At 40.6% G+C, this 13,639-nt stretch overlaps 1 protein-coding gene across 1 annotated transcript in view; it reads left to right on the top strand.

Annotated features, from left to right (window-relative positions):
- Nucleotides 1-13,639, top strand: part of CPNE4 (copine 4) — a 291,785-nt gene that overhangs the window by 194,176 nt on the left and 83,970 nt on the right. Inside the window, exon 7 of the mRNA XM_054729573.1 lies at nt 1,943-2,032. Coding sequence (XP_054585548.1) covers nt 1,943-2,032 — 90 coding nt within the window. The remainder of the gene's footprint in view (nt 1-1,942; nt 2,033-13,639) is intronic.

The raw sequence follows: 13,639 nt of genomic DNA, 5'->3' as shown, positions 1-13,639 counted from the left end.
TAATTAGAGCAGACGTCTTCCAGAGTCTTCCAGATGTCCTTCCGGACAAAGCCACAGCGGCTCCCCGAGGCTCAGGCAAGCCATGGATGGCGGCTGCTGCTGCCCAGGGCTGGCCCAAGGCTCGCAAGCCACGGTGGCTGCCTGGGGGCCAGCAGTAGCAGCAGCAGAGGCGTGATGGGGGCATCGCCTTCCCCTGATTGGCCCGGTCGCTTCCTGTGGAGAGAGGCCAGAGGCAGCAGCAGCTATGCCAGGGTAATGGTGGGGGGGTGCCTTCCCCGGATCGGCTGGTTGCCTCCCACAGGGAGCGGGCCTAAGCCATCAGTAGGACATCCCCTGAGGGCTCTCAGACTGTGAGAGGGGGCGGGCTGGGCTAAGGAACCTCCCCCCAGTGCACAAATTTTCATGCACTAGGCCTCTAATTTTTACATAAAGGTGAGAATTTTGACCTAACCCAGATAATTTTATCTAACTTTTCTCATCACTATCACTTTGATAATCCCCAGGGTATTGGAGCTTAAGACAAAGTCACACAAGAACAGTATTTTTCTACTTCAATGCATTAAGAGAAATTTAATAATGAGCAATGATATAATGAATAATTCATAGTTATATTAAGGATTCCAGTAGAAGAGAGAATCACTTATAAAATAATTATGTTATTTGGATAGAGAATTAATTTTTTACAGTGCTAAGACTTCTGCTAACTAATAACTTCATAGGAAGAAAAATCAACATGACAATTTTACTTAAGTTCATTTTATGTCCCCCAGAGAAGTGGTTTCATGCATCAGAATCACCTGGAGGGGAGGTGATTTCTGTCCATAGGTCTGGGTGGAACCTAGAAATTCACCTGAGGATATTTTTTCCAATGATTTCTAGAGAGTGGAAGGAAAGGAGGAGGGAGAGAGAGAGAGAGAGAGAGAAACATTGATATGAGAGAGACATGTCTATTGGTTGCCTCCCCCATGTGCTCCTACCATGGCTGGGGAACCTGTAACCGAGGTACATGCCCTTGATCGGGAATCGAACCTGCAACCCTTCAGTCCACAGGCAAACACTCTAACCACTGAGCAAAACTAGCCAGGACTAGAAATTTGCATTTTTAACAAGTTCCAAGGTGATACAGCCACTGCTGATTCAGGAATAGTCTTAGGCCCAGAACAGATACTCATACATTCTAAAACAAATTGAATTATTTGAATCATAATGATGACAGGATAAGACTTGACACATGTGGAATTTTGGGCAGGATTTAGCCAAGTTCATGATTAGTAAGCTGCTTTTAAATGTGTTTCACTATTTAATAGACTTAGTTTATGACACTGAAGATCTGAAGATCAGCCCTGTGTCTGTCTTCCTAGGATAGTTAGTGTAAATATGCTCCTGGGATTTTTCTTCTAGAAACTTCTGATCTGTAAACTGATCTAACTCAAACTCATGGATTACCAAAGACCATTTAATTGTTTAGCAGTAGAATTGTCCTGACACACACACACACACACACACACACACACACACACACACACACACCAATAGTCTTGCCCTTGCTGACCTCAATAAAAGAGAACTTATGTCATAGGACCAACCATCCTACAGAAGAGGGGATGTTTTATCAGAGGCCAGAGGTAGCCCCACCTCATTAATCCCAATCCCTTTTGATATAGAATGAGTCATTCTCAGTATCCACATACTACACAGTATTACTGTCCTTATTCTTGAAATGACAGCCAGGCCAGTGATCGCAGGAGTTCTGCCCATACTGACCCACTTAGTGGACACCCTTAAAAGATTTACTACTCTATGTTTTCATTAAGGCACCTGGTCCAAACAATTGTCCTTTTCAAAGTGCCACAAAGCACCTCTAGCATTTTTTTTATGTTTAAATGTGAAAATGTCAAACATTTTCTCTCCCACCCACCACTCCTCTCTTCTTTCTTCTCAGGTTGTGATGAATAACTTAAGCCCAGCCTGGAAATCATTCAAAGTATCAGTAAATTCCCTATGCAGTGGAGATCCAGACCGCCGGCTGAAGGTCAGAATTCTATGTCTGATAATGCAATTTTTTGTGTATTTAACCCTCCTCTTTCTCCTCAAGTGAATGTTGGCAAATCCAAAATTTTCTGTGCCATTTAACCAAATCCCTTAGCATCTTTTTTGAAAAAGCAGGGGCAATTTCTTCGGCGAAAGTCATTGAAGCTCATGAGATAGCCCAAGATAAATCCCAATTTTGTTATGTCAAGAGGCAAATCTTACAGCTTCTCAGAGACAAACTATGGCAATAACTTCAGGATTATTAATGGGGAATTATTAAGAACACAAATACTGCTGTATTGATTATCTGCTGTTGCATAACGAACTACTACAAAATTTAGTAGCTTAAAATAACAACCATTTATTTAGCTTGAAAGTCTGTGCTTTGGCAAGTTGAGTTCACCTAGGATGTTCATCTGTTGGTCTTGCTTGGACTCCCTCACGTATTTGTAGCCTGCTGCACATGAGCAGGGAGGCTCTGCTTCTGGGGTGTACCTGGCTGTCATCTGGAATGGTTGGGGTGGTTGGGCCATTTGTCTCTCATCATCCAGCAGGCTAGCTTGGCCTTATACACGGCGCAACCTTAGGGTTCCAGAAGACCAAGAACAGAAGCTGTGAGGTATCTTGAGGCTTAGTCTTAGAACTCATATATGGTCACTTCCTCCACATTCTATTGGCCAAAGCAAGTCACATGGCCACCCCAGAGTCAAGGGATGAAATAGGAAACAGACTCCTCCTTTTGGTGGGAGGAGCTGCCCATCAAGCAGACTTACCATTCACTTCAGCTTCACCAGGGCATTTTCTCCGTGTGAGCAAACCATAAGGCAGACAGCAGTCTGAAGTTTGCTGGGACAGCCTGAAAGCAAAGCCAGGGATGCTGGATAATGGTGATGGCTAATGGCTACAGACTCTAAAAGTTCGGAATGTCTGTATAGGAATATAGGTTCATTAGGCAAACTAAACATTTATGGTCTTTCAGGGCACCTAGTCCCATGGAAAGTAGCCATTGACAATGTTCGTCTTTGGAACATTATATTTTCTTCCCTATTTTGCCCCACAAATCTTTTTCCTTCTCTCTCTCCCCACCACTGGGTCATTCTGAAGCAAATGAGAACAGACTCATCCCTTAGGCACAACAAGCATATAATGCCAGGACACATGATACTTTTTGGACTCTACAAATATGTTTTAATTGCTCTTAAAATCAGAAGAAAAACAAATGAACTAGTAAGATTGAAGAAAATGGTTTAATTTTTTTCTCACATCAGAAAGCAATGACATTTTTAGGATCCCAAAATATAGTATGGTGACTGGGGGCTCATGAAGGCGGAAGTGTCTGGGAACAACAAAAGTCATGATGGGCCTTACCCCCAGCATCATCTCATCTCATCCAAAAATACTTCAGTATGTACCTCTAAAGGGTAAGGAATCTTTCTGTTAACATAACCACAAGCCCATTATCATATCCAAGAATATGAACTAAGGGTTTGTTCTGTAGCATTTCTCACATTCTATATTCCCTTTCACAGCTAGTTAGAACCTGATCAGCTTCAGGACCCCTTGTCTAGCAACAGTGCTTTATATTCCTTGTCTTTTAAGGGTTTTCCTGGATATTTAGCTGGTTTGTTCTTTACATTTAGCTTTATAAGCAACTCATACCAGAACTTTTAGAGTCTGTAGCCATTAGCCATCACCATTATCCAGCATCCCTGGCTTTGCTTTCAGGCTGTCCCAGCAAACTTCAGACTGCTGTCTGCCTTATGGTTTGCTCACACGGAGAAAATGCCCTGGTGAAGCTGAAGTGAATGGTAAGTGGTGCTTTGTTATGGTGTTAACAGTCATGGGGGACCATTGCCTATATTCATCATTTTGTTACGGCTTCCAAAAATGTGTTTTTTCCCAATTCTACCATTTCTTTGTTATTTATTATTTAGAGTCCTTCTATAAAGAAAGACTTTTAATAACTATTTGGTTTGCTGAGGTGTGCTTTGTACACAAAAGGCAGAAACATGGTTCATTTGTCCTTTTTTCCTTTTTCACCAGTTTTCAGAATAACAAGTTACTTACCCAGCATTCTCCATAGTGAGGTCCCTCAATATTATTAAGAATTCATGGGGTTTTAATATATTTGAGTATTCCAGTTATTATTATTCCTTTGAAAACTTTAATTGTCCAATATTTAACCAAAGAAAACCCCTTCAAGTTGGCTCTTGGGTTCTTTTGCTATAAGCTTAATAGTGTTTAATAGTTTCCTTGCTTTCTGGTATGAATTTTTGAAAGTCATAAAGCTTTGAATTCTTTTGCTTTGTAAGTTACATTTCTCAATAGATGGTGAGACATATTTTAAAATCTTGAAAGAATTCTTCTCCCGAGTTAAACCTCTACCTCATAAAACTACCAGGTTCATTTGTTTCACTTTGCTTTCAGTTTTTAGGATTTATTTTTACAATTTTAATTTTGTTTTATAATTTTATAAAATTTTACATGATTCTAAAGTCAAAGCTACAAAACAAGGTGTATTCAGGAAAGTTTAGCTCTCACTCCTGTCTTTTCTTCTTTTTACCCTCTTCCCTTATAGGTAATCATTTTGTAGTGCATTTTAATATATGGTAGAGCTAGCCCCTCCCACTTCTATATTCCTTGTCTTTTAAGGGATTTCCTGGATATTTAGCTGGTTTGGTCTTTACATTTAGCTTTATAAGCAACTCATACCAGAAGAAGAAAAAGAATCTTGTGCTATTTTTATTGAAATTGCAAAGGAAATATTTTTTTAATATTGAGTCTTTCCATCCCAGAACATAGAATGCCTTGCCATTTATTCGTGTTTCCTTTGTGTTTTGCATGAGGGCTTAAGGTTTTTCTCTTATAGGTTTGGAATGTTTATTTTTAAGTTTATGCCTAGTTAATTATTTTCCCTTTCTCTCTCTTGTCCTTTAATTTGCTATTGTAAATTGGGTCTTCCATTATACATTCTAAGTAACTGTTATTTGTATACTGTACATAAATGCTATTGAATTGTTTTCTTAAATTCTTGTTTTATAAAGTTCTATTATTGTTTATAGTAATTTTCTGTTAATTTTTTGGAGTTTTTGAAATATATAATTATATTATTTGGAAGTGGATACTTTCCCCCTACTTACTTAACTAATGGCTCTAGTTATGTCTCTTTAATTGTGTGGACCAATACCATGTCAAATAGTAGTGGAGATAGAATGCATCCTTGAGTTATTCATCACTATAGTGGAAAATCATATAGTGCTTCCCATTAGTTCTGGCAGAGATTAATTTTTTATAGTAGATCTGAAGGTATCAGAGACTTAGAGCTTTCTAAGCCACATCTACTGAGCCTCAAATACCTGTGGTAGCATTCAGAGAGGATTCTTATTTGTTTTGATTACCCAAAGACAGCACTGCAACTGAGTGAAAGACCTTGCACTGCTTCCTAAGTTTATATTTAATCTTAACTATTTAATGAAATTCACCATGCTTTTTTCATGACATATTGGAATCTTTGTCAAAATCATAATTTTATTTATTACTAATCATACTGTGAGATAGGTTCCATTGTCTTCATTCTACAGGTGAAGAAACTGAAGGTCAAAACCCTATACAGTCAAATGCCAAATTTAATGCTTTTTATTGAATTGTGCTGCCTCTATTTTGTTATATCTATTAGAAAATAAATCATCCTGATAAAACACATCTCTTTACTCTTACCCAACCAGAATGCTTATTTATCATCATCCTAATATTTAACAGAAACAAGACTTGTTTATATGTAACATATTTTATAAAGTCTAGAAAACTGTCAATTACTTAACATCCCACTAAGGGGGAAAAATACTCTCAATTAAACTTAGAGCACATTGCTTTCTTGTCGATGTGAGGTCGATAAGAAAATAAATACGTGCCTCATAGATTCTATGAAATATGGTATTAACCGTTTCCTTTTATTTGATCAACAAATTATTAATGCCCATTACATATTCTTTAGGAGGTAATACTGGTATTCAGAATAAGTTCTTCCAGATTGGGGCCTTGAGGAAGAGAGTAAGAAGGCACCATCAGTCTAGTACTATGGGAACATGCCATGCCAGAATAATCTAGACAAATACCCATACACCATATAAGCACCCTGAGGCCATTTCCTAATTAGAGAAGGAGACAGGATGCCTAATAAGCTCTATGGGGGAATGTCTCCAAGTTACCTGTGTGGTTTGAATTCTCCTCTAATACTCTCCCCATAGAGTTTATCAGGCATCCACTAAGTATGAATGATAGAGAATAGTTACCTTGAAGAGGGATCTAGGGTGATGGGGACCAGTTGTTTCTGTGTCAACCTGCCCCCAGGCCTTATTCAGGAGAGAGGCCCAGGTTGTGATGGGATGGGCACAAGCAAGACCAGGCAGAAGGAAGTAACAGAAGAGAAGGAGAATCAGGTTCCCAAAGTTAAAGCCAAGGTAGTAAAACTCAGGAGGCCATGAAGGAGTAAGAGGTACAGGTCTAAAGCAACCAACAAATGACATTTGCACCCATGTTTTGTCTTCCTCATTCTGTATGCCCTCCCTTTTGCAGCCACGTCTCATTGATTTGAAATAGCCATGTTCACGAGCTCATTTCTGACACCCCAAAGCGGGATTCCTGGCCAATCAGAAAAGTGTTCTATGGAATTAGAATCCCAGACCCCAGTGGTCCTAGAATCTTCATTTCAAACATTTTTCTGAGCAATGCTGGTGCAGGTCGTTGGCCATGCACTCATTGAGAAACACTGTATTTCTAATGATTCTTTGACACCAGTTGACTTGCTAGCGCCTCTCTTAAGTAGTTCAGTATTTTTTCTGCCATCTTACTGCAATGCTAAGTGCATATGTGTGTATACATTCTGCCCTTCCTCCTTTAGGAAACCTTTAGCATTTGTACTTTGCTTACATCAGCTATCTGTGTCCTCGCTTCTCATGTGTGACCAGGACATCTTAAATTGAAATCGTATGTTCTCTACAAATTCATTATCGTTGCTTTGAACTCGCTGACACATCCTTACCAAATGGGTTTGACTCCTGGAATGTGTTCTTGGAGTCTGTGTTCAACCTTCCCCCTTTATTCCCAATCCCATGTGATTACTAACTCCTGGACCCCGAGTGCCTCTTATTTTGCCTCTGGTCCTTTGGATTTAGTTGCCATACTTGTTTTCTTTCTCTTTCATTCCGATTTTCTGTAATAAGCCTTCTGGCTCAAACTGCTTGGAAAGAAAGAAACCCCACCCCAGTTCCAACCCCCAGATCTCAGTCCTTGACAGTGGCCACAATTTAGCCCCATAATTCCCTCAAACCCATAGAAAGGGGTTCATCATTACATACCCCAATTGGTTACATAAGCATTCCTGATTCTTGTTACAAAACACTGGAAATTGAAATTGAGGGGTTCATTGTTAAGTATGCTCAGTATTATTGAAAACACCTGTAATAAAGAACCTACCCTAGCCCTACCCAGTTTGGCTCAGTGGATAGAGCGTCGGCCTGCAGACTGAGGGGTCCCGGGTTCGATTCCGGTCAAGGGCATGTACCTTGGTTGTGGGCACATCCCCAGTGGGAGGTGTGCAGGAGTTAGCTGATCAATGTTTCTCTCTCATTGATGTTTCTGACACTCTATCCCTCTCCCTTCCTCTCTGTAAAAAAATCAATAAAATATGTTTTAAAAAATAGCTCATAGCTTTCTTTAAAAAGAACCTACCTAGGCTCAGGCAGTTGAAAGCAAGTTCAAAAACTGATGGTTGCTAGATAGGAGGGGAATTGGGGGTCTGCATAAAAAAAGGTGAAGGGATTAAGAAGTACTAGTCACAGGTTATAAAGTACAGCATAGGGAATATAGTCAATAATGTAATCTATATATATAAAAGCCTAAGCAACCGTTGGACCCTTTGACTGGTAGCTATGACTCGCACTGATCATCAGGGGGCAGATGCTCAACACACAGGCATGGAAACATGGAACAGACTGATGAATCTCAGGGGTATCTATATATGGTGCCAGTTGGGTACTAGACTTATGGGGGGGGGTGTCACTTCATAAATTACATAAATATCTGACCACTATGCTATACACCTGAAACTAATATAAAATAATATTGAGTGTTAACTGTAATTGAAAAACCAAAAAAATAAAATGAAATTCAAGTTCACTTTCATCTCTACCTACCTTACAATAGAAAGGGGTGGTGGGAGCGGGAAACTTGAATGCTTCACAGTCCCGTTAAGTTTTCAGGAGATCTGTGACAACTCAAGTGCTCTCTTTATGGCCCTCTGGGCCCAAGGGCTGCTGATTTTGTGCCTGTTGGTAGTTCAGTCAGTTACCAGAGGATTGCAGACTCATCGTGTTGTCTCTGTAGCGGATCAGCCATGGCACAGGAATTTTTGACTCCACTTAAGTAAGTGGCACCTGTAAGCCCAGCAGGCTTTCTCTACTGAGAGCTGTGATCAATACTGCAGCATGGAAAAGCAATAATGAGCTTAACAGTGTTAAATCAGGAATAAAGGAGGTTTCTGGATGATAGAAAACCTGCATATTGTCTTATTTTTAATAATTTTTCCTTTACATTAATATTATCTCTCTCTCTCTCTCCTTTTTTTTGTAAAATTGCATTTATTTATTTTTTTAATTTCTTTATTGATTAAGGTGTCACATATTTGTCCTCGTCCCCCCATTTCCATCCCACCCCCCTCCCCACACATGCCCCCACCCCCCTGTTGTCCTTAACCGCTGGTTGGGCTCATATGTCTGCACACAAGTCCTTTGGTTGATCTCCCCCTTTACCCCCACCCTTCCCTACCCTCCCCCGAGGCCCGACAGTCTGATCCATGCCTCCTTGTTTCTGGGTCTGTTCTTGTTCATCAGTCTATGTTGTTCATTATTTCCCCTAGATGAGTGAGATCATGTGCTATTAGTAATACACTTATAAGAACCGAAAATGAGACAAGCAATAATGGTTATGGTGACAGGCAAATGAATCGGTCTGTAGTGAGTTTCTTTCTGGGCCAACAGTTCTTTTGAGATCCAATTTCAATGTCCAACAGTTCCTTATGTGTACATGTCAGCACTGACATTTCAGTTCTGGATGGTGGACAACTGGTGGTAATGCAGGTCCGACTCTGTCTGGTTTGGTCCTGGGCAATCTGCAGTGATGCACAGCTGCTAACTGATAGTATGGGAAGGCCACATCAGCGTCTTCCGTCTCTCTCTCTCTCTCTCTCTTTTTTTTTTTTTTTTTTTTTTACAAATGAGGAATTCTCTGGGTTTAAGCAAATTGCTTAAGATGACACAGCTCAGTAGCACAGCCTTCGTTTAAACCCAGGTCTCATCCTCTATAGACCTTGCTCTTAACTATTAAAAGACAGTTAACATTTACTGAGCATTCAGCTACCAGGTACTGTGCCAGACACTGCTTAATTATGTCATTCAACTCTGTAATTATCTTCAGTTAAACAAGTCTGCAGTAAAAAAGAGCCCCATGCAATATAACCTTTTTTTTTCTTGCTCACATAACAATCAAAAGGGAAAACTTTTTAATCATTCAGTGATTCAAGAACCTTGTGGCTTTGACCTTGTGGCTCATCCACAGCTTAGGGCCTCGTTGTTAGTTGCATCCAGCAGGCAGAAGAATAAAGAATGCGGAGCTCGAGCTCTCTCTAGAATTGTTAGCTGAAAACAGCACTTGGCATTGCGATTACAAAAAACAACATGCAGGGATTTCCCGCGTGTACTTCTGTAACGCAAGTAGACAATTAGAAACGCAGGGGACTTTGCAATTACACAATTCGGCTTGGGGTTTTTTAGGCTTCCCCAAGTACTAAAAAACTGTGTCTTCAAACCTGAAAGCGTGTAAGTGAGGACTTCAGGTTTAGGAATGTGCAGAGACTATTTTCTGCTTTTCCTCACTCCCTGAACATAGATATGAAAATCCAATTTTCTTAACACTTACCGGTGATATAAAATAAAAGGTGATGCGTCATGATCAAGGGAGCTTCAACACGAGAATGCTGGTTGTTCTAATCTATTCCACAGTGGAGCCATGGAGGAAATCCTCTATACTCTTTCTGTAGAAAATTACAGACAAAAGGTGAAACGCATTGAAAAACTGAACTTAGGTATGGAAAGCACATTTTGTTCCCTGGAGAAGTCAGTATTGTAGAGCCGGGGTGGTGCATGTCCAGTCCATCGACCGTATAAGGCCCATGAAATCGTTTACTCTGGCCCTGACAAGGCAGTAGGGGAGAGGTAATTAAATGTTTGACCAAATACAGCAGGCTCATTATTTTTAAATATTTTTATTGACTTCAGAGAGGAAGGGGAGAGAGAGAGTAACATCAATGATGAGAGAGAATCATTGATAGGTTGCCTCCTGCACACGCCACACTGGGGATCAAGCTCACAACCCAGGCATGTGCCCTGACTGGGTTTCGAATCGTGACCTCCTGGTTCATAGGTCGACACTCAACTACTGAGCTGTGCTGGCTGGGCCAGCAGGCTAATTTTTAAGTTGATAATTTTGTATGGCCCTCGATTATGTTATAAATACCCAAATGATCCTTGCCGGAAAAAAGGTTCCACATCCCTGTCAAAGAGATACCAATTCTTCCTAAAATGGTCTAGAGATTCAATGTAATTCCAGTCAAAATTCTAGTGGCCATCTGTGGGCCATGACATACTGACCAAACATTATATGGCCATTTTCCTCTTTCCTTCCTTTTCCTTGCAGGGGCAGCATGCCCAGGGTCCAAAGGGTCAGTGAAGCCAATAAATGTGTATAAATACATGAATACACACATACACAGAAATCAATGAACAAAACGGGTAACATGCATGATGAGGTATTGCACAAAATAGAAAACACAAATGGCCAGTCAACATAAGGAAAAGGGCCAGGTTCCATTAGTAATCAGAAAAAAAAATGCAGTTTACATTCACAAGGAGACTTCATCTCACATCATTGCACCGCTTCCTTAATACTGAAACTGAAAAGCTGCCTCAAGATCTCAGTGTTTGTTTCTGCCCTTTGGAAACACTGCTTTTCAACCCAGCCTTGTCAAGTGGAAGGTTTTCACAAACTGGGCTGACATCTCCAGAGGCCTTTGCATTGAGTCAGATTCTGCAGGGCATTCAGCTCCTCTCCCCACATTTTAAACATCAACAGGAATGTTGTTGTTGTTGTTTTTTAAGTATTGCCATCTGCAGCCATCCTGGGCATTTCTTTCCAGAACGTGTTTTCAGTAGAATTACCAGATCAGACATCAAGAGAGCTATCTCTTCGGAAGAAGGACAGCTTTTATAAAAAGAGAGCCCTTCACATCAAGAGAATGACCCTTTCTTAGGTGCTTGGCAGAACAATCTCACAGGCCCTCCCTCTCAGGAGCCGGAGGAGGAGTTAGCCTCTCCTCACGGAGATGGTGCTCCTGAAATCCCAGCTGTCTGCCAAGTGCTTACACTTCCCTAAAGGGTTGGGGAAGGCCAGGTTTTTTTTTCTGTGGGGAGCACATGAAACTAATGTCAGGGGCCAGCAGGTTGACTGAGCTCAGAAACGAATTAGTTCTTCCCTGAGAGCATATGAATTACCTTCCTTCCTGTGACTTTTAACCCATCGCTGAAGAACGCAAATGCTTTTGGACCATCCCAACGAGGAGAAGAAAGCTAGAATGATCATCTCCCCCGCCTCCACTGGTGGAGTTAGAGGGAAACTCGCTGGAGATGCCTCCTCATGCTGAGCAGAGAGGCACCTGAGGCTGGACAAGGATCTCCTTTCCCCTGCCGTGGTCTCCAGCTTCTTTGCTTCTGCAGGAACTCAGCTTTGTTCAGTCACCTTGAAGGGACCTGGAAAACTTGACTCTTAGGAGAGGCAGATGCATACGTCAGGGTGCCAATGTATTCATTTACAAGAATTTTAATAAATTAACAAAAACTATAATCCCCACGCTCCATATAAGGTTCGCCTTTCCTGATACCTGAACACTTATGAAGCAGAATTTGAAGAATCAAGGGCATCTGAGGAGTCTTGAGAGATTCTACTCTTGACAGCAGTTTGACACAAAGACCCTTTGGAAAGTCTGATTAAGTTAATAGGACATTTGCTTTTGAAAAATGCATACACTTCGAGGGCTTTGTGAACTCATTAATGCTGATCTCTAGACGCCAGACCTCTAAGCTGAGCCATGGTGAGTCTTGTTATCAAGTCTAACTTTCAAGAAGTTAAAAAGCATAAACTCTCATTCAACTATCAAATGAACACATATCAAAGGTTTTTTCAACTCACTCATTAATGAGGAAATCAATAAGATGATGAAACTGTTCTCCAAGAGTATTTCAGGTTAAATATTGTCTTTTTTCTTTCAACAAGACTAAGATTTCTAGAGACAAAATTGGTTAACGTCCTTTTCAGCAATAGGTTATAAACTTCAGGGTTATCTTTGCTTAACAGACAGAAATCACTGCATATGTACAAGTTTAACATGCATAACTTAACAGAGTCTGAGCTCTTAATTCATAAATACTAAATAGCCAAATCAACCAATGGTATATTCTTATAGGAAAATAAATCATCTTTGGGTGGGGCCATTAAACACAGCTTCAGTATGCCACTGAGAGCCCTTGGAATCACACTTTTGGACTTCTTGCCATATGATGGATAATTTTTTCTTAATCACTTCAAATAACCTCCTGAGTTCACATTTCTAGAGCCTGACATATGCCCAAAATTTCTATTTGTCCCCCTTTGTCTCCTTTCCACCTCTGAATGCTGGCACATTCTTAACCTTGAATTGTCAGCTCAAAACTCAGTTGCTCAGAGATGCCTTTCCAGATCTCATTGCTCATGGATGCATTCCTCCAGTACTTTCCATCTCAGCACCCCTATAATCTTCCTTGTGGCATTTACCGTCATCCATAATCACCGTGTTTGTCTTTTTACATGTGTATTTGACTCCTGTGCTGAAATGCAAGTACCAAGATCCAAGGAAATGGAACTGGTTTATCTAACTCTGCATCCTCAGACCCTAAAGTAGCGCTTGACATATAGTGTAATAGATGCTTAATAAATATCTGCATCCTGGATGAATGAGTGGGTGGATACATGCCCATATTTTCATTAGCTAGATCCTATGGAAGATATCCTGGAGGTTTTGCTATTTGGCCTGCCCTTTTAAAGGCTCCAAGAAAAATATCCCTCTTATCCACTCACATATATTGATATTACCGATTAATTTATTATTGCTATCATATCACTTTTGGCCTGGAACACTTGCTTTCATTCAAAGCAAGTCTAAATTCATTATGGGAATTTTTGGCCTTATTGTCTGTCTTAGAGAATACCCTCCCTGTGGCCCATTTATCATGATACCCTCCCCTAATAGTTTTTCCCCTCAAATTGTAACCTGTCTCTCCCTACACCAGCCCTGGGGGGTGGAAAAAAGGAAGGGAAGAGTCGCCATGAGGAGGAAGCCAACAGGGAAAGAGACTTCTTCAGAAATGAGGAACTGGAATGAAAAATCACAAAAAGAAGCAATATCTTGGTCTCAGAACCTTTTCTACAATTTACTTGTCCCTTTTTCCTCCTTCCCTTTTCC

This window comes from Eptesicus fuscus, chromosome 18 (assembly GCF_027574615.1).
Source record: "Eptesicus fuscus isolate TK198812 chromosome 18, DD_ASM_mEF_20220401, whole genome shotgun sequence".
Lineage (NCBI taxonomy): Eukaryota > Metazoa > Chordata > Mammalia > Chiroptera > Vespertilionidae > Eptesicus > Eptesicus fuscus.
This window is presented reverse-complemented; position numbering and strand designations above follow the sequence as displayed.